The 20752-nt window shown below is 45.7% G+C and overlaps 1 protein-coding gene across 1 annotated transcript in view; it reads right to left on the bottom strand.

Moving 5' to 3' along the window:
• Positions 1-3719: 3719 nt before the first annotated feature.
• The window catches only part of ca4a (carbonic anhydrase IV a), a 29590-nt gene continuing 12557 nt past the window's right edge, over positions 3720-20752 (bottom strand). The window contains exons 2-8 of the mRNA XM_078422085.1: positions 20332-20367; positions 18502-18675; positions 17031-17176; positions 13951-14043; positions 9944-10010; positions 6628-6791; positions 3720-5608 (exon numbers count right to left, since the gene is read on the bottom strand). Of these exons, the coding sequence (XP_078278211.1) occupies positions 5405-5608; positions 6628-6791; positions 9944-10010; positions 13951-14043; positions 17031-17176; positions 18502-18675; positions 20332-20367 (884 nt within the window). The 3' untranslated portion in view covers positions 3720-5404. The remainder of the gene's footprint in view (positions 5609-6627; positions 6792-9943; positions 10011-13950; positions 14044-17030; positions 17177-18501; positions 18676-20331; positions 20368-20752) is intronic.

The following is a 20752-nucleotide window of genomic DNA, read 5'->3' as shown; positions in this document are numbered from 1 at the left end:
CAGGCAGCATTTCAGGAGAGAAGGAATGGGCAACGTTTCGGGTCGAGACCCTTCTTCAGACCGAATTCAACATACTGGACACATACCACAAAGCTTTATTGATAACATCTCCTAAAATCATAACCTCATACATCTAGAAGGACAACAAGTTTTTAATGGGAACACCACCACCTGTATATCTAAGGTTCACTTCACCTTGATATGTCATTTGTTTAGTGTCATTGGGTTTAAATTCTGGAATTCCTGAGCAGTTAAGACCAATCAAGGATGGGCAGTAAAAAGAAGACACAGAGTGCTGGGGTAACTCAGCGGGTCAGGCAGCATCTCTGGAGAACATGGATAGGTGACATTTCACAGAGTGCTGGGGTAACTCAGCGGGTCAGGCAGCATCTCTGGAGAACATGGATAGGTGACATTTCACAGAGTGCTGGAGTAACTCAGCGGGTCAGGCAGCATCTCTGGAGAACATGGATAGGTGACATTTCACAGAGTGCTGGAGTAACTCAACGGGTCAGGCAGCATCTCTGGAGAAAGTGTTTTGGTTTGGGATCTTTCTTCGGGATGTTTGTCTTGACCCTAACACTTACATCCCACAGATGAATGAATCAAAATCTTCATTATTTAATCTATATTCTACAAAAAAGTTGACCATCTACCGATCACCTTAAGTCTTTATAAGTTCTTCCGATTAAATTGTATACATTTTCTAAATGTTCTCTCAACACTTCCTTTAGATATCTGACTCTAATTAAAAATATATGCTGCCACAGAGAATAGAACTGGACTGGATTACTAATCCTCACACTACTGCATCAACATGAAATTATTTTGCTATTTCGATGGATAAAGGGGTAAAACTATTGTAACAGAGAGATTAAATAAAAATGATTGTGTTTTGGCTTCTCCATTTTGTTCCCCTGTAGTGTGACTTCAGCATGGTTCAAGAATAACAAGTTTTTCAAATGGCCACTTGGCATCACTTTGAGGCACTTACTTCACTGTTCAACTGACATCAACAATGCTGAGCAAAATACAAAAGTGCTGGAGGAACTCAGCGGGTCAGGCAGCATCTGTGGAGGGAATGGACAAGCAACGTTTTAGGTCAGGATTCTTCTTCGGACAGGATCGGTCTTGAAGAATGGTCTTGACCCCAATCGTCACCTATCCAATCCCTCCACTGATGCTGCCTGACTCGCTGAGTTTCTCCAGCATGTTTGTGTTCTGCTCAAGATACCAGCATCCGCAGTCTCCTGTGTCTCCATTACTACAAAGCTTCTTCCAAGGCAATCGTTGTGGGAATCTACTTGAAGATGATGTTGACTAAACTGGATACATTATCAACAATTAATTTTCTTAATTAACTATCAGTGACTGAACAATTGATCGAGTGGAAAAGTTGAGAAAATGAAACCAATTCTAATTTGATTTTAAATTCTACAGTTTTAAGAACTGTATACCTGATGCCCAACATGACTATCTTATTGTCAATCCCATAAATACAAAATGCATGAATCCTATTTTTAGATTTAGAGATACAGCGCAGAAATCGGCCCTTCGGCCCACCGGGTCCGTGCAGCCCAGCGATCCCCGCACATTAACACTATCCTACACCCACTAGGGACAATTTTTACATTTGCCCAGCCAATTAACCTACAAACCTGTACGTCTTTGGAGTGTGGGAGGAAACCGAAGATCTCGGAGAAACCCCATGCAGGTCACGGGGGGAACGTACAAACTCCGTACAGTACAGCGCCCGTAGTCAGGATCGAACCCGAGTCTCCGACGCTGCATTCGCTGTAAGGCGGCAACTCTACCGCTGCGCCACCGTGTCGCCATGCTATTGAAACATTTAGAAAAATTATACCATGCTATTTTAAAGGGAAACATGCAATTCCAACAGATTTAAATTAATTCCTTGAATTTTTAAATAAAGCTACTGATTTTTAATTATGAAGTGAAGTTGAGGACTCTCAACCTGGCCAAGTGCATCATGACAGAGTGAGGCCAAATGCAACATGGAGGAACACCCTCATATTTTGCTTGGGCAGCTTACAACCCAGCGGTATCAATATTAATTAATTTAACTTCAAGTAACCCTTGCATCTCCCCTCTCTCTCTTTCTGTCTATTCCCTCCCCAAGTTGTACTAACTTCAAAGCCTTCTTGTCGAGCCTCACTGTCTGTAACTGGTTTTCACCTAACAATGGCCTGTTTCCTTTATCATCGTTACTGTTTTTGCATATCTTTTATTCACCTTTGTTCTACATCTTTCTGTGTCACGGTCGATATCTCTCATTTCCCTTTCCCCCGACTCTCGGTCTGAAGAAGGGTCTCGGCCCGAAACATCGCCTTTTCCTTTTCTCCAGAGATGCGGTCTGTCCCGCTGCTCAGTTACTGCGGCTTTTTGTGTCTATCTTCGGTGTAAACCAGCATCTGCAGTTCCTTCCCACACATGATGGTAGGGAATTGAGGAATGCAGTGGAACAGAGGGATCTGGGAATAACTGTGCATTGTTCCCTGAAGGTGGAATCTCATGTGGATAGGGTGGTGAAGAAGGCGTTTGGTATGCTTGCCTTTATAAATCAGAGCATCGAGTATAGAAGTTGGGATGTAATGTTGAAATTGTACAGGGCATTGGTGAGGCCGAATCTGGAGTATGGTGTGCAGTTCTGGTCGCCAAATTATAGGAAGGATGTCGACAAAATGGAGAGGGTACAGCGGAGATTTACTAGAATGTTGCCTGGGTTTCAGCACTTAGGCTACAGAGAGAGGTTGAACAGGTTGGGTCTTTATTCTTTGGAGCGTAGAAGGTTGAGGGGGGACTTGATAGAGGTTTTTAAAATTTTGAGAGGGACGGACAGAGTTGACGTGGGTAGGCTTTTCCCTTTGAGAGTGGGGAAGATTCCAACAAGGGGACATAGCTTCAGAATTGAGGGACAAAGGTTTAGGGGTAACATGAGGGGGAATTTCTTTACTCAGAGGGTTGTGGCTGTATGGAATGGACTTCCGGTGGAAGTGGTGGAGGCTGGCTCGATTTTATTATTTAAGAGTAAATTGGATAGGTATATGGATAGGAGGGGATTGGAGGGTTATGGTCTGAGTGCAGGTAGATGAGACTAGGTCAGGGAGAATGGTCGGCGTGGACTGGTAGGGCCGGACAGGCCTGTTTCCATGCTGTAGTTGTTATATGTTATATGTTATATGACATGGTGTAACCCTAGAAGGTTCTGATATTGTCAGGCCAGTGGACTCCTTTATCGCGGATTCATATCTGATGGCAGCAGCAGATTCTGGCTGGAATTCTAATCGAACCCTGAATGGATACACAGCTGAGACTTTCCCACTGAGTAAAACTACCTGAGAATATTATAGAAGCAGGATAATTATCCAAGGTATTTTTTTGGGGGGAAGGGAGGAATAAGCAGGATCCCCAACACCCCACAATGAATTCACTTTCCTTCTCCCAGAGAACTTCATTAGGAACAAAACTAGAAGAGCTCAGCAGGACAGATAGCATCTATGAAGGCATAGGGATCAAGGCATTTCAGGTTGAGACTGAGAGTGCAGAGGGAAGAGAGACAATATGTCTAGAAGTGGAAGATTGACATAAAATGCTGGAGTAAAGTCAGCCGGACAGGCAGCATCTCTGGAGAGTAGGAATGGGTGACGTTTCAGGTTGAGTCTGAAGAAGGGTCTCGACCCAAAACGTCACCCATTCCTTCTCTCCTGTCCCGCTGAGTTACCCCAGCACTTTGTGTCTATCTTTGGTTTAAACCAGCATCACTGCAGGTGAAGTGGTTCCATCTATTCATCACGCACATACCTATCCATCAGAGTTTCTACTTCCTTGCTGCCCTATCCTCTCCCCCTCCACTTGCCCATTATTGAACCTTCACCGGTTCCAGCCCTGGTCTCCACCTTCTCACTCACTGCTGTAGGCTGGCCATCCAACCTCTGCACTCTCAGTCTTGATACAGAGTATCGACCTGATATGTTAACCATCCATTGGCCTTCAAAGATGCTGCTTGATTGGCCTGCCCTGTCCTTCCAGTAGTTTATTTTGCTTCTAGATTCCAACATTTGTTGTCGCTTCTGCTTTCACATTCCCTCAGAACCCTAATCTGAACAAGTGGAATCCTGCAGCGTGGAAGAAAGCCATTTCAAATGCATCGGCTCTCTGAACCAAATCCCCAATTAGCCACACCACCTCAATTTTATTTTCCTAAGGCCCTGAACAATTTTTATATCTTTTCAAGTATGCATCCAGCACCCTTGGCTTCCACCGCTCTAGTGCTGATCAGCACATGGAAGAAAAATTTCCTTCCCTCCACTCTGTTACTCAATCCCAACTGTCCCAGTCTCTCCATGTAATGGACGTCCCTCTGCCCATCTACAGTTCTATTGCACCTTCTTCCAAGCCAAGCCTTTCAATGTAAAATTTCCTGAATTAAAATCACCCTGACTCTTTTCTGCAATGGCCGAGCAGATATTTCTGGCAGTTACAAGCCTCGCACACCACCACCATCCCGTGATCAATTAACGTCACCATCCTTTTTTGTTCTTCACTCATAAAGGGCTCAATTGGAAAAGCGACTCGTGATAACAATGGGACTATCCGTTTCCATTTCTGGAACAGAATGAAATCACTAGCTCCTTTGTTATCTAAATATTAAAACTCTCGTTTGTTTGTTTGTTCCTGAACTACAGCCAACACGGTACACGATAGCGCGACAATTTTAGGCCCACCTTGCTCACCGTCGTCCCTTTGGTGCTAATGGAAGAAGTTTCATTGAAACCGGTGTTATGTTTTTAAAGTTATTCACATTTTAAAGTTTAAATCTATCTCCTAGGGAGGGAGGGGGAGAGAGGTGGGTGGAGGGAGGGGGGAGGGAAAGGGGGAAGGGGAGGGAGGGGGAGAAGGGGGGAGGGGAGGGAGGGGGAGAAAGGGGGAGGGAGGGGGAGGAGGGGAGGGAGAAAGAGAGAGGGGGAGGGGGAGTGGGAGAGAGGGGGAGGGGGAGTGGGAGAGAGGGAAGGGGGAGGGGGAGGAGAGGGTGTTATGACAATTTAAAGTGCCGTCATGTTTTGAATGGTAAGGAAAGGCAATCCGTTGATTGAAGCCAAACATGTTTCAATAAGATTTCCTGATTAAACAGCCTCTGGTCTACCACTTTGCACATTTACTGGAAATAACAAGCTTGTACACAAGTACCTATTGTCTTGGAACTGCTCTAGTAAGTTAAATTGATGAGAGGATAGTCTGGTTGTATTTATTTCATTCAGGAATTAATTTTCCCTTCAAGAGCCTTCCAACACCAAGTCAAATGTTGCTCAGAGTTACTCTGCGATGTTTGGCAGATTTTATTACTGAAATTTCCTTTCAAATCCATTGGGCACATGTTGGTCTCTCAGTTCAATAGTAAAAATCCCCAGACCCCAATTCCATACATCAGCAGATGTAGGTGGAAGGAATTAGATCCTGAACTAGATCCTGAACTAGATCCTGTACTAGAAATATAAACCTTACGACCATTTAGTTTTTGAATTGGTCTGAAGTTTGAAACCATGTGATGCGATTGATTGAACCTCAGATTTTTAGGAAATGCATTGAGCTGAAAAAAAAAAGATATATCCAATGTTAAAATTTCCAAGTTACTTTTCCGAGTTATATTTGCATCATTTATGGGGTTATTTTCTCCCCAAAAAAGCTGGAAGCTAAACAACTGACACATTATTGCATGCCTTAATCAACAGTGACTTGTGTTAAGGTGGGTAAACAATGGACACCACGACATGCAATCCAAAAACACAGCTAGATTTTCCAGCCATAGAAATAGAAAGATCTACTTCCACTGGTAGAAAAAGTTACTTAAATCAAAATACAAGGTTTTTTTAAAAAGGAGTTTTGCCAGATTAAATTGGGTTAAATGGCCATATTACTCTTCAACAGCAGGGGAAATTGGTTAAACCAATGTTGCCAAAATTCTAGTTTATATCCATACACCTTTCCAATTTGGAAGCATGCCATTTACCATATCAAATCTATATTGACTCAAAGAGCAATCCCATTTCTCCTAGGGTTGCATCTGCTGGAGTTTAGAAGAGTGACAAGTGACTTGATTGAGTTCCTTAGGAATTCAGAGAGGGTCGATATGTTCAGTTTAGTTTAGTTTAGCTTGGTTTAGTTCGGTTTAGAGATACAGCGCGGAAACAGGCCCTTCAGCCCACCGAGTCAGCACTGACCAGTAATTCCCGCATATTAACACTGTCCTACACTAGGGACCACTTTTACATATATGCAGCACCAAGCCAAGTAACCTACAAACCTGTACATCTTTAGAGTGTGGGAGGAAACCAAAGATCTCGGAGAAAACCCACACAGGTCACAGGTAGAACATATAAACTTCCGTACAGACAGCACCTGTAGTCAGCATCGAACTCAGGTGTCTAGCGCTCCCTAAGGCAGGAACTCTACCGCTGCGCCACCATGCCACCCACTAGGATGTGGTGAGGGATGATTCTTTTGGTGAGAGAACTGGGGGGGGGGGGGGGGGGGGGGGGGGGGGGGGGCACTGTTTCAAAATAAAGTGTTGCACTTTGAAGACAGAGGTGCCCAATACACAAGCCTTACCTGAGTCTTGCTTAGACCAAAGGGTTCTCTAAATATAGTCCAAATGACAGCTTCATTACAAGTTGGAGTAGTTAATGAGCCATCATAGCGATAGTATGCTTTAACCTTGTCGTCTGACGGAACCATATCTTCCAATGAAAATGCTTTCATTGTGAATGTATTACCTAAAACAAAAACATATCAAAGAAAGGAGAGAGCTATAATGATCTAGTTGATTTAGAACAGAAATCATTTGCACTCTTTCAATTCAGTATTTCAACAAGCTGTTAACTTGCAAACACTACATTCCTTAAAAATTGAGTTCTATAGGTGTTTGTGAATGCATTAATTGTTTTAAATTGGATTCCATCGTAAATGGAGGGAACTAATTGTGTGATGCTGCACAATCCAAATACATATGAGGATAATTCTTAACCCCCCAAAAAGTCAATACTATAATTGTAAAAATCCCAAACACTCTCTGACCTATCTCCAACCCAGCTCCTTACAGTTTTAGAAAATGAAGACAGTAGGAACTGCAGATGTGCAAAACATAAAATGCTGGAGAAATTCAGCAGGTCAGCCAGCACCTGTCAAGGGAATGGTTTCAGGTTGGGGCCAACATTGGATAGAGGTCCCGATCTGAAATGTCGCCTGTCCTTTCCCTCCACAGATGCTGCCCGGCCCGCTGAGAGAGACAAGAGAGGAGATGGCAGGTGCCTTGAAGGAGGTCTTTGTATCTTCTCCAGCCACAGGCAAGGCCTAGGACTGGAGAGTAGCTAATGTTGTTCCCTTATTTAGGAAGGGTAGTACAGGGAATTTATAGGCGGGTGAGCCTCACGTCCGTGGTAAGGAAGCTATTGGACAGGATTCTTTGGGATAGGATTTACTCGCATTTGAAAGGGAATGGGCTAATTGGGGACAGTCAGCTTGGCGTTGTACACGGCAGGTCATGTCTTACCAACTTGATCAAGTTTTTTTGAGGAGAAGGCCAAGGCGATCAATGAGGGGAGGTAGTTGATGTTGTCCACATGGATTTTAGTAAATCAAAAGATTAGGATGCATGGGGATCCATGATAATAGACAATAGACAATAGACAATAGGTGCAGGAGTAGGCCATTCAGCCCTTTGAGCCAGCACCGCCATTCAATGCGATCATGGCTGATCACTCTCAATCAGTACCCCGTTCCTGCCTTCTCCCCATACCCCTCACTCCGCTATCCTTAAGAGCTCTCTCTTAAAAGCATCCACCGAACTGGCCTCCACTGCCTTCTGAGGCAGAGAATTCCACACCTTCACCACCCTCTGACTGAAAAAGTGCTTCCTCATCTCCGTTCTAAATGGCCTACCCCTTATTCTTAAACTGTGGCCCCTTGTTCTGGACTCCCCCAACATTGGGAACATGTTATCTGCCTCTAATGTGTCCAATCCCCTAATTATCTTATATGTTTCAATAAGATCCCCCCTCATCCTTCTAAATTCCAGTGTATACAAGCCCCAATCGCTCCAGCCTTTCAACATACGACAGTCCCGCCATTCCGGGAATTAACCTAGTGAACTTACGCTGCACGCCCTCCATAGCAAGAATATCCTTCCTCAAATTTGGAGACCAAAACTGCACACAGTACTCCAGGTGCGGTCTCACCAGGGCCCAGTACAACTGTAGAAGGACCTCTTTGCTCCTATACTCAACTCCTCTTGTTACGAAGGCCAACATTCCATTGGCTTTCTTCACTGCCTGCTGTACCTGCATGCTTCCTTTCATTGACTGATGCAGTAGGACACCCAGATCTCGTTGAACTCCCCCTCCTCCTATGACTTGGTTGTTTGGATTCAGGACTGGCTTACTCATAGAAGACAGAGAGTGGTGGTGGAAGGGTGTTGTTCTGGCTGGAGATCAGTGGCCAGTAGTGTTCCATAGGGATAGATGCTGGGACCTCTGTTGCTTATGACCTACTTGGACGTAGATGTGGATGAGATAGTAAGCCTGCAAGTGACAACGTAGAGTTGTGGACAGTGAGGAAGGACCGTCGGACGCAGTGTGATAGAAGCTGCAGAAATGGACAGCGCAATGACAGATGGAGTTTAATCTGGGCCAGTGTGAGGCGTTGCTCTGTGGAAGGTTGAATGTAAGAGTTAATGACAAGGCCCTATACAGAATTGATGTGGGATCCAGGTCTCTGAAGGTGCCAACATAAGTAGGTAGAATGGTAAAGAAGGCGTATGGTGTGCTTGCCCTGCACTGATCGGGCATACAACATGAGTCAGGAAGTTATGGTACAATGTTTTGGACTTTGGTTAGGTTGCATTTGATGTACTAAGTGCAGGTTTGGTCACATTATTACAGGAAGGATATGGAGGCTTTGGAGATGGTTGTAAGAGTTAAATGAGAGTGACAGGCAGGCTGCATAACAGAGTCACACAGATGAGCAAAGAGGGAGATAATGGGAACTAAAGGAATTATTAGTCTAACCAATGACCAGAAATAACTAAAATGGAGAAGATCAAGTTAAAGGCAAATTTAAAGACATAGAAACATAGCAAATAGGTGCGAGGAGGCCATTCGGCCCTTCGAGCCAGCACCGCCATTCATTGTGATCATGGCTGGTCGTTCCCAGTCAATAACCCGTGCCTGCCTTCTCCCCATATCCCTAGATTCCACTAGCCCCTAGAGCTCTATCTAACTCTCTCTTAAATCCATCCAGTGATTTGGCTTCCACTGCCCTCTGTGGCAGAGAATTCCACAAATTCACAACTCTCTGGGTGAAAAAGATTTTTCTCACCTCAGTTTTAAATGGCCTCCCCTTTATTCGAAGACTGTGGCCCCTGGTTCTGGACTCGCCCAACATTGGGAACATTTTTCCCTGCATCTAGCTTGTCCAGTCCTTTTATAATTTTATATGTTTCTATAAGATCCCCTCTCATCCTTCTAAACACCAGTGAAGACAAAAGCAAAAAAAGGTTTGGAGGGATCTAGAGGTACTATTAGAGAGAGATAGTTTAGTTTAGTTTAATTTATTGTCCCGTGCACCAAGGTACAGTGAAAAGCTTTAGTTGCATGCCAACAGGTCAGCAGAAAGACAAAACATGATTACAATCGAGCCATTTGCAGTGTTTAGAGACCTGCTAAGGGAATAACGTTTAGTGCAAGGTAAAGCCAGCAAAGCCTGATCAAGGATAGTCCAAGGGTCACCAATGAGGTAGATAGTAGTTCAGTACAGCTCTCTGGTTGTGGTAGGATGATTCAGTTGCCTGATAACAGCTAGGAAGAAACTGTCCCTGAATCTGGAGGTACGTGTGATACTAGAATGTTATTCTATTGTTATTAAGACTTACCAACATCTGGTACTTCTTTCAGATATTGGATCAAATTGAAGACATTTGATTCACTATCAGATGATTCCTGCAAAAAATGATAAATAAAAGCATGTGGCTCAGCATGGTGTGAAATGGTAATGGTAAATCAGATAGCACTTTTACGTAATCAAAAAACAGGAAGCACAGTCATCTCAGTAGATGCGAGTATAGTCTTTTACCTGACCTCAGTCCAGGAAAAAGGTTGGAAGATTACAATTCATCTTCCTAAGCTAAATGACAGAAGGGTCCCGATCCAAAAAGCCACCCGTTCCTTCTCCCCAGGGATGCTGCCTGTCCCGCTGAGTTACTCCAGCATTTTGTGTCTATCTTGAGAGTTATAGTATGACTTAGCTAATAAACTAATATCAACCAACAGCAAGAGCAAAATGGGTTGCCTTCCTGAACACCAGCCAACATCTGCAATAATCCCCAAACATCTCTAACGCCACAATTTGGCTTAATTGTGAGCTTTCAATTCCCATGTGAACAATCTTTTGACACCAAGGACAGGATTTCTTACTTGTTCAGAATCAGTTAATTGGACATGAAGGGGTGGTGCATGAATATCATACAGGTTGCGGAGCAAAAATTCCAACAGTACATCTAAAAGATTCATTTCTACTGAGTATGACTTAAGGCCATGGTGTATCAGCACAATCAAGGCCGGATTAAGCTAGTGCAGGGTCCGTAGCATATGTTACAAAGGGGCCTTAAATACGGGACAAGGTGACGTCACCGCCCCACGCCCCACGTGACCTCACCCAGCTAACAACCATGTGCTCCCACTCCACCAATGAAGGCCTCACGGGCTGGGAGGCAGGTTGCAACCTCCGTTCGGCGATCAGACTTGGCCCCGCTCCCCGAACACACTCGCCCCCCCACAAACACACTCGCCCCCCCACAAACACACTCGCCCCCCCCCCCCACAAACACACTCAGCCCCCCCCCACAAACACACTCAGCCCCCCCACAAACACACTTGGCCCCCCCACAAACACACTCGGCCTCGAACACACTCAGCCCCCCCACAAACACACTCGCCCCTCCACAAACACACTCGCCCCCCCCACAAACACACTCGGCCCCCCCCACAAACACACTCGCCCCCCCCCCACAAACACACTCAGCCCCCCCCCACAAACACACTCAGCCCCCCCACAAACACACTCAGCCCCCCCACAAACACACTCGCCCCCCCACAAACACACTCGCCCCTCCACAAACACACTCGCACCCCCCCCACAAACACACTCAGCCCCCCCACAAACACACTCGCCCCCCCCCACAAACACACTCGACCCCCCCCACAAACACACTCGGCCCCCCCACAAACACACTCGGCCTCCCCCCCCACAAACACACTCAGCCCCCCCACAAACACACTCGCCCCCCCCCCACAAACACACTCGCCCCCCCCCCCACAAACACACTCGGCACCCCCACAAACACACTCGCCCCCCCCCCACAAACACACTCGGCCCCCCCGCAAACACACTCGGCCCCCCCCACAAACACACTCAGCCCCCCCACAAACACACTCGCCCCCCCCCCCCCCCCCACAAACACACTCGGCCCCAAACACACTCGCCCCCCCCCCCCACAAACACACTCGGCCCCCCCCAGAAACACACTCAGCCCCCCCACAAACACACTCGGCCCCCCCACAAACACACTCGGCCCCCCCCAGAAACACACTCAGCCCCCCCACAAACACACTCGGCCCCCCCCACAAACACACTCAGCCCCCCCACAAACACACTCGCCCCCCCCACAAACACACTCGCCCCCCCCCCCACAAACACACTCAGCCCCCCCACAAACACACTCGGCCCCCCACAAACATACTCGGCCCCCCCCACAAACACACTCGCCCCCCCCCCCACAAACACACTCGGCCCCCCCACAAACACACTCGCCCCCCCACAAACACACTCAGCCCCCCCACAAACACACTCAGCCCCCCACAAACACACTCGGCCCCCCCACAAACACACTCAGCCCCCCCACAAACACACTCGCCCCCCCCACAAACACACTCGCCCCCCCCCCACAAACACACTCGGCCCCCCCACAAACACACTCGCCCCCCCACAAACACACTCGGTCCCCCCACAAACACACTCGGCCCCCCCCACAAACACACTCGGCCCCCCCACAAACACACTCAGCCCCCCCACAAACACACTCAGCCCCCCCACAAACACACTCGGCCCCACCCACAAACACACTCGGCCCCCCACAAACACACTCGGCCCCCCCCACAAACACACTCGGCCCCCCCACAAACACACTCAGCCCCCCCACAAACACACTCAGCCCCCCCACAAACACACTCGCCCCCCCCCCCCACAAACACACTCTGCCCCCCCACAAACACACTCGCCCCCCCACAAACACACTCGGCCCTGCTCCCCGAACTCCGCTAACGTTAATGAGCTCTGTTAGCCTACACTGTCCGTAGCTGTGGAGATCGTGGGGGCATTAGTAGTGACCTTTCAAGAAGCACTAGAGTCAGGAATGGTTCCAGAGGCCTGGAAAACCACAAATGTAACGACACTGACTAAGGAGGGAGTGAGGCAAAAGAAAGGAAATCAGTCTGATTTCAACGTTGGTAGTCCATTACTAAGGGAAGAGGTTTTGGAGTATTTGGGAGCACATGATAAACTCGGCCAAAGTCAGCATGGTTTTGTTAAGGGAAGATCTTCCCTGACAAATATGTTGGAATTCTTTGAGGAGCTAACAAGCAAGAGAGACTCAGGAGAGTCAGTGGATGTTGTTTAGCTGGATTTTCAGAATGCCTTTGATGATGTGCTGCACTTGAGGCTGCTAAACAAGATGAGAGCCCATGGCGTTGGAGGCAAGGTACTAACATGGATAGAGAATAGCAAAGAGAGGGAATGAAGGTGGCCTTTTCGGGTTGGCTGATGGTGGCCAGTGATGTTCCGCAGGGTTCGGTGTTGTGTCCGCTGCATTTCATGTTATATCCTAATCATCTGGAGGATGGAATTGATCGCTTCGTGGCCAGGATGATACAGCCTGACATGGACAACACACATTGCCGCACTGGTGGGTAAGGCAAAGCAGCGCCTTTACCACCTTAGACAGCTGAGGAAATTCAGAGTGTCTCTGAGGATCCTTCATTGCTTCTACTCTGGGGCTGTAGAGAGCATCCTGTCCGGCAACATTACAGTCTGGTTTGGGAACAGCTCTGCCCAGGACAGGAAGGCCCTGCAGAGAGTAGTGCGTTCGGCAGAACGCACCATGGGAACTACACTCGTCCCCCTGCAGGACCTATACATCAGGAGGTGCAGATCCAGAGCAAGTAAGATTATGAGGGACCCCTGCCACCCCAGTAACGGACTGTTCTAGATGCTACGGTCAGGCAAACGCCTCCGCTGTCACGCTGTGAAAACGGAGAGGATGAGACGGAGTTTCTTCCCACAGGCCATCAGGACTGTCAACTTTTATAACTCCAGAGACTAAATCTTTGTCTACACTATAGTAACTTATTAACTTTATTTATATGCTGTAACTGTAATTCTGTTTTGTGCACAATCCGCAAGCATTGCCACTTTCATTTCACTGCACATCGTATATGTGTATGTGATAAATAAACTTGACTTGACTTGACTTGGACTTGAAGATAGATGGACGGGCATGTCGAGTTGAGGAAGCAGAGATTCTGCAGAAGGACTTTGACAGCTTGGGAGAGTGGGCAAAGAAGAGGTGAATGCAATGCGGTGTAACAATTTGTATGGTCATACACTTTGTTAGAAGGCGTAAAGGCGTAGATTATATTCTGAATGGAGTCTAGACCTGAAATGTCACCTATTCCTTTTCTCCGGAGATGCTGCCTGACCCGCTGAGTTGCTTCGGCATTTTATGGCTTTCTTCGGTGTCAATCAGCGTCTGCGGTTCCTTCTTACACATATTGTTTATGATCACTTTTCAAAGTGGCACAGGCCAGCCATCCAATCAATACTCACAACAAACATGATTCCCAGCACAGCCAGTCCATCTGCATGCTTTAAAGCTTCCTTCAGATCACGGTAGTTTACATTCATGTGCACTATATGCATCTGTAAAAGACAGAGTCGTGAGTTTTATAAATCACGCTGAATGTGTGAATTCTTAACATCTAACAGCAGGATGACAGGCATTATTGAATTCATAGTATAGTTCCAGAAAATAATTATATTTTGATAACTATATTTATAAATGTATATATACTTTGATTGTTGCAATAGAATACACTACTATCCACATAGCACCCTGCTTTTACTGATGAGATTCCAGGCCTTGTAGACTTTGTATTACCGCTTATTACTCTCCAGCCTTCAGTTCAAACTTCACCCCCTCCCCTGAACCTGACACCACACGACCACTTTGTGCCTCACCCACCTGCCTCTGTCTTCTAATCCCTCCCCCTATTCCCCGTATTCCATATGGCCCTAATCCCTCACCCCTCCTCAGTCCACTGATCACCTACCACCCACCCCTCTGTCTCGCCCCTTCCCATTTCTTTACACTGGGTATCTTCCTTCTCCATCCTGCCTTGATGCAGTGTCTTGATCTGAAACATTATAAATTCCTTTCCCCCGACAGGTAATGCTTGAGCTGCTGAGTTCCTCCAGACGTGTAAGAAGGAACTGCAGGTGCTGGTTTAAACTGAAGACCGATACAAAAAAGCTGGAGTAATTCAGCAGGTCAGACTCAGCGTTTCTGTGGGAAAAACATAGAAACATAGAAAATATGTGCAGGAGTAGGCCATTTGGCCCTTCGAGCCTGCACCGCCATTCAATATGATCATGGCTGATCATCCAACTCAGTATCCCGTACCTGCCTTCTCTCCATACCCCCTGATCCCTTTAACCACAAGGGCCACATCTAACTCCCTCTTAAATATAACCAATGAACTGGCCTCAACTACCTTCTGTGGCAGAGAATTCCACAGATTCACCACTCTCTGTGTGAAAAAAAACGTTCTCATCTCGGTCCTAAAAGACTTCCCCCTTATCCTTAAGGATAAGGTGACGTTTCGGGACGAGACCCTTCTTCAGACTGAGAGATAGGGGAAAAGGAAACGAGAGATATAGACGGTGATGTGGAGAGATATAGAACAAATGAGTTAAAGATATGCAAAAAAAGTAAAGATGATAAAGGAATCAGTCCATTGTTAGCTGTGTGTTCGGTGAAAACGAGTACAGCCAGTCGGAGAGCTGGAGGAATCGCAGGGGGGAACAGCGAGAGAGGATGTTGAGAACTCTCGTCAGAGAGAGGAGGAGAACTTCCTCCAGACATTGGTTTTATGGTACAGATTCCAGTATCTGTAGTCACGTGTCTCAATTAGACCTTTGCTGAGATGGAAAAATGTTCCTTAATGTGTGGAAACAGATCAAAGAGATAACAAGCAGCCCTGATATGGAAAAGATAGCCACTTGTTCTTTCCTTTACATGTTGGGCCGCTGGATCAAATGGGATGGAAATTTTATACTGCCCAATCCCAATTCTCTTATTTCAAAGAATTTGTCTTTGTGAATATGTATTTGGCTTAAACCATCAGATCAGATCAAAACAAATAAGTGTTCTCACAAGCAGAACTTTGATGTAATTTCCAATTTCAGTAGTACTCCAACCAAAAGATAGACAATAGACAATAGACAATAGGTGCAGGAGTAGGCCATTCAATGTGATCATGGCTGATCATCCACAATCAACATCCCGTTCCTGCCTTCTCCCCATACCCCCTGACTCCGCTATCTTTGAGAGCTCTATCTAGCTCTCCCTTGAAAGCATCCAGAGAATTGGCCTCCACTGACTAGACAGGTAATATTTGGAGTAACTACAGAGTGATGTTGGTTTTCAGGTACCATTAATATCTGGAAAGGTTGCAGAGAGCAAATGTTACAGGCAAGACAACAAAGCAGTGGATAATGACTCCAATACCCGCAAAATTTCATTTTGTCCCAGTGTGATGTAGAAGCAAGGGAGAAATGGGGGGGAAATTATTTTTAAACATGAAAGAAAGAGAAGTAATAAGCCGGCCCTTTATAATTTGGATTATAATTGGTCTACTTTTACAGAAAGTCTGGCCGGTCTCTACACAGATGGAGAAATGTCTTTGCTTTATGTCTGAAACATGATCTTGCTGCCCGTCAAGACTTTCTGATCCACTTTGTTCTGTCTCTTCTCTCTACTACCAACCATACCCACATTATCACCATGTTGAAAGCCCTGTTGATGTACATTCCTTCCAGGCAACAAAAGCCACCTTCACTCAAGATAGTCACAAAATGTTGGAGTAACTCAGCAGGACAGGCAGCATCTCTGGACAGAAGGAATGGGTGACGTTTCGGGTTGAGACCCTCCTTCAGACAGGAGAATGGTCACGACCCGAAACGTCAACCATTCCTTCGATCTAGAGATGCAGCCTGTCCCGCTGAGTTACTCCAGCATTTTGTATCTATCTTTGGTCTATCTGCGGTATCACAAAATGCTGGAGTAACTCAGCAGGTCAGGCAGCATTTGGGAGAGAGGGAATGGGTGACGTTTCGGTTCGAGACCCTTCTTCAGACTGATGAGTCTGACATAGTGAGGCCCACCGGAAATTGGAGGAACAGCACCTCGTATTTCGCCAGGGCAGCTTGCAGCCCAGTGGTATGAACATCGACTTCTCCAACTTTAGATAGTCCCTCTGTCCCTCTCTTCCCCTCCGCCTTCCCAGATCTCCCTCTATCCTCCTGTCTCCACCTATATCCTTCCTTTGTCCCGCCCCCCTGACATCAGTCTGAAGAAGGGTCTCGACCCGAAACGTCACCCATTCGCTCTCTCCTAGATGCTGCTGCCTGACCCGCTGAGTTACTCCAGCATTTTGTAATACCTTCGATTTGTACCAGCATCTGCAGTTATTTCCCTACACACTTTGGTCTATCCTTCCTACACTCCTTCCACCACCTGCACATAGCTGGTTCCCAAATGGCATGACTGATTGGGTTAAATCTTTCGTTTCCACAATTCTGGAGATCTTTTTTTGCAAAACGTTCAACGTAAGATGCTCTCGTCTTACCTCCATGGGATACTGTACTCCATTTATAATATGTTCTGCCCCGGGAGTGGTTGTCGTTCCCCAGTGAAAGTGCAACTGAACTGCCTTGTATGTACTGGGGAGCTTTCCACCACTAATGGTTAGGGGTCCGTTTAAATTCAGCTGAACTATAAACAAGAAAGAAACAATGCGGCAGAACAAATTAAAATATTACAGATGACTAGCCACAATTACTAAGCATATTTTTGTTTGGGTCCCACTCTGTGTGATAGGACAGTCAGCTGCGATTGGACCTATTCCGCTTCCCTCCCACACTCCAAAGACCTGCGTTTGCAGGTTAACTGGCTTAGTAAAATTGTCAAATTGGCCCCAGTGTATGTCAGATAGTGTTAGTGTGCGGGGATCGCTGGTTGGTGAATATCGAATAGCTGAGTATCAGCCGACACTAAAACTCTGGTCCATCTTGGAAGCACACTGGATTGCACAAGCATTAGTGGCTATGTGTGTATAAAATTAAAACTCAATCGACTTTCGCTGTCAAAAGTATAATGATCTCCGCCACATTGTTATCCAGAACTCCATTCCACTCCGGCATTGAGCAATCTGTCCGTGCACAGATTTTTAAAACTTCAAGCCTACGCAAAACTCTTGTCCCCATTCCTTCATTTTCCCTTCTTCTTTCACCCATTCTCAACACCCCACCCCTCAAATAACAATTCATTCTCCTCATTTCTCTCTGCCTCCTTTATAGCATCAATATTTTTCCCAGTGCCTGGTTACATGCACCCAAACATAACCGGCTCACTTCAACTGCACAGTGACAAAGTGCTAAGCACCAAATTGTAAAACAATGAAATGCCTTGGCTCAAGCTGACTCAAGACCAAGGATTTATCTTCCGGTGCACAAACCCAGCCCAACACAAAAAACTGCATACAGTCGAGCTCTGTTGGGATTAAGTTCGGTAATAAATATTTGTTTTTTTGATGTTTTTGGGTTAGGGATATATGGATTGGAAATCTGGTCCTGTGGCGGCTCCCAAGGGTCGGGCCATAATTACATGTTCTTGAGTGATAGGAGCAAAATTAGGCCATTTGCCCCATCAAGTCCACCATGCCATTTAATCATGGCTGACCTATCTCTCCCTCTCAACCTTATTCTCCTGCCTTCTTCGCATAACCCCTGGCACCCTTGCTAATCAAGAGTCTATCTATCTCAGCCTTAAAAATATCCATTGACCAACTCCACACCTCTGTGGCAATGAATTCCACAGATTCACCACCCTCTGACTAAAGCAATTCCTCCTCATCCCTTTCCTAAAGGAACCTCCTTTTATTCTGAGGCTGTGCCCTCTAGTCCTAGACTCTCCCACGAGTGGAGACATCCTCTTCACATCCACTCTATCCAAGCCTTCCACTGTCTCCTGCATCTCTCCTCCCTTAGCATTGTAGACTAAATCCTTTCTGTTGCTTGGACTGAATTTGGAGAACTTACCTGTGTGACCATTGTTTTCAATGGTCCAATCCAAAGATTTATCAGGATCATCATAGCCTTTAAAGACAATAGGACCCAAGGCGGGATCGAGCAAAGCCTTTTCGGTTATAATATCAACGGGAGACTGACTATTCCCTTTACAAAATGGAGAATGGTGATGCCAGTTACTGGGTCCTGAAAAGGATGATATAATTCATTCGTCAGTGCACAATGAGCAAGAGCACTTGGAAAACAAGTCATTGATAAGTAAGTGATAAGCGATAAGTAAGTGATAAGTAAACAAGTGAGTGAAATGCTTGATTTCAATTGTTTAGTTTAGACATACAGTGCGGAAACAGGCCCTTCGATCCACCGAGGCCGTGCCGACTAGCGATCCCTGTACACTAACATTATCCAACAAGCACTAGGGACAATTTACAATTGTACCAAGCCAATTAACTTACAAACCTGTACATCTTTGGAGTGTGGGAGGAAACCGAAGATCAAGGAGAAAACCCACGCAGGTCACGGGGAGAACGTACAAACTCCGTACAGACAGACACCCGTAGTCAGATTCAAACCCGATCTCAGGCGCTGTAAGGCAGCAACTCTACTGCTGCACCGCCATGGTTCAGAGATGCCGGCATTGATAATAATATAATTGTTCATCTCTGATTTCCCCTCAACGGGGCAGCACGGTGGCGCAGCGGTAGAGTTGCTGCCTTACAGCGAATGCAGCACCGGAGACTCAGGTTTGATCCTGACTACGGGCGCCGTCTGTACGGAGTTTGTATGTTCTCCCCGTGACCTGCGTGGGTTTACTCCGAGATCTTCGGTTTCCTCCCACACTCCAAAGACGTGCAGGTATGTAGGTTAATTGACTGGGTAAATGTAAAAATTGTCCCTAGTGTGTGTAGGATAGTGTTAATGTGCGGGGACCGCTGGGCGGCACGGACTCGGTGGGCCGAAGGGCCTGTTTCCGCGCTGTATCTCTAAATCTAAAAAATCTAAAAATCAACTAAAGAGGAATTTAGGAATCAAGTACATTGGTGGGTCTGGAGTTCAATATAGTCTACTTCACTGACGATGGCCTTTTTATTTTCTTGAACTAGATAATTAAATTTTTACAATAACCTAGTATATTTGTGGTTATTTTTAGTGGAGGATATGTTAATTACTCCAATTTTCTTCCATATCCCATAGATGTGTGGATTTGTAGGTCATTTGGCCATTGTGTGTGGAATAAATGAGTAAGTGGGACAGCAGAGAACTAGTGTGAATGCGTGATCAATCGTCGGCGTGAATTGGTGGGCCGAAGGGCCTGCGTCATTAAACTAAACTAAAGTACACCAAACATTTACTTGCAAAGACATTACCCTGGGAAAAATCATGATTTGCAACCTTTCAATTCATTTGGAAAAATTCTTCTTTCAGTTCTCTCAGGGGCACAGCTGTAGAGTGGCTGCCTTAAAACGCCAGAGACCCGGATCGATCCTGACTAGGGGTGCTGTCTTGTGCGGAGTTTATACGTTCTCCCCGTGACCTGCGTGGGTTTTCTCCTGGATCTCCGGTTTCCTCCCACACTCCAAAGACCTACAGGTTTGTAGGCTATTTGGCTTGGTAGAAATTGTAAATTATCCCTTGTGTGTACAGGATAGTGTTAGTGTGCGGGGATCGCTGGTCGGCGTGGATGGTGGGTCGAAGGGCCTGTATTCACTTTCTATCTCCAAAATAAATTAAAGTTAATGACAGTGTTGAAATGTGTTAAGTTAAATGCTTCCATTTATCTAAAAAATGACATAACATGATATTTTCTTTATACTATATTCAAAAATTTGACTAACTGCTTACCGCAATTCACTGATTCAGAATCATAACACCAACTATCTGTACAAAACAAAAACAATAATTAGGTTGTGACCTTCTGCATTGTATTTAACACTTTCACTATGGTGACTTCTCTCCCCCTCCTCAAAATTTAGAATGGAAATCTCTCCAAATTTACAATAGTATTCTCATAAAGATTAAATATTAACTTAAACGACCACATGTAAATGCAATGTAAATGCGGGAAACGAAAACAAAATGTAAATTCACCCTATTCTTTTGTGTTTAACAGAAATTATTACTATTACACTTTTACTATTACACTTAGAATTATTCTTGTTTATTCTGCCTAACATTAAGGAATATCATAAATTCATCCAGATGTTAATTTCAATTGTGTATCGGTGACTTCACCCACAGATCTAAACTAAACTCAATTAAACTG

This window comes from Rhinoraja longicauda, chromosome 26 (genome assembly GCF_053455715.1).
Source record: "Rhinoraja longicauda isolate Sanriku21f chromosome 26, sRhiLon1.1, whole genome shotgun sequence".
NCBI classification, from domain to species: Eukaryota; Metazoa; Chordata; class Chondrichthyes; order Rajiformes; family Arhynchobatidae; genus Rhinoraja; species Rhinoraja longicauda.
The sequence above is the reverse complement of the archived record's forward strand: the minus strand, read 5'-3'. Positions and strand labels throughout refer to the sequence as shown.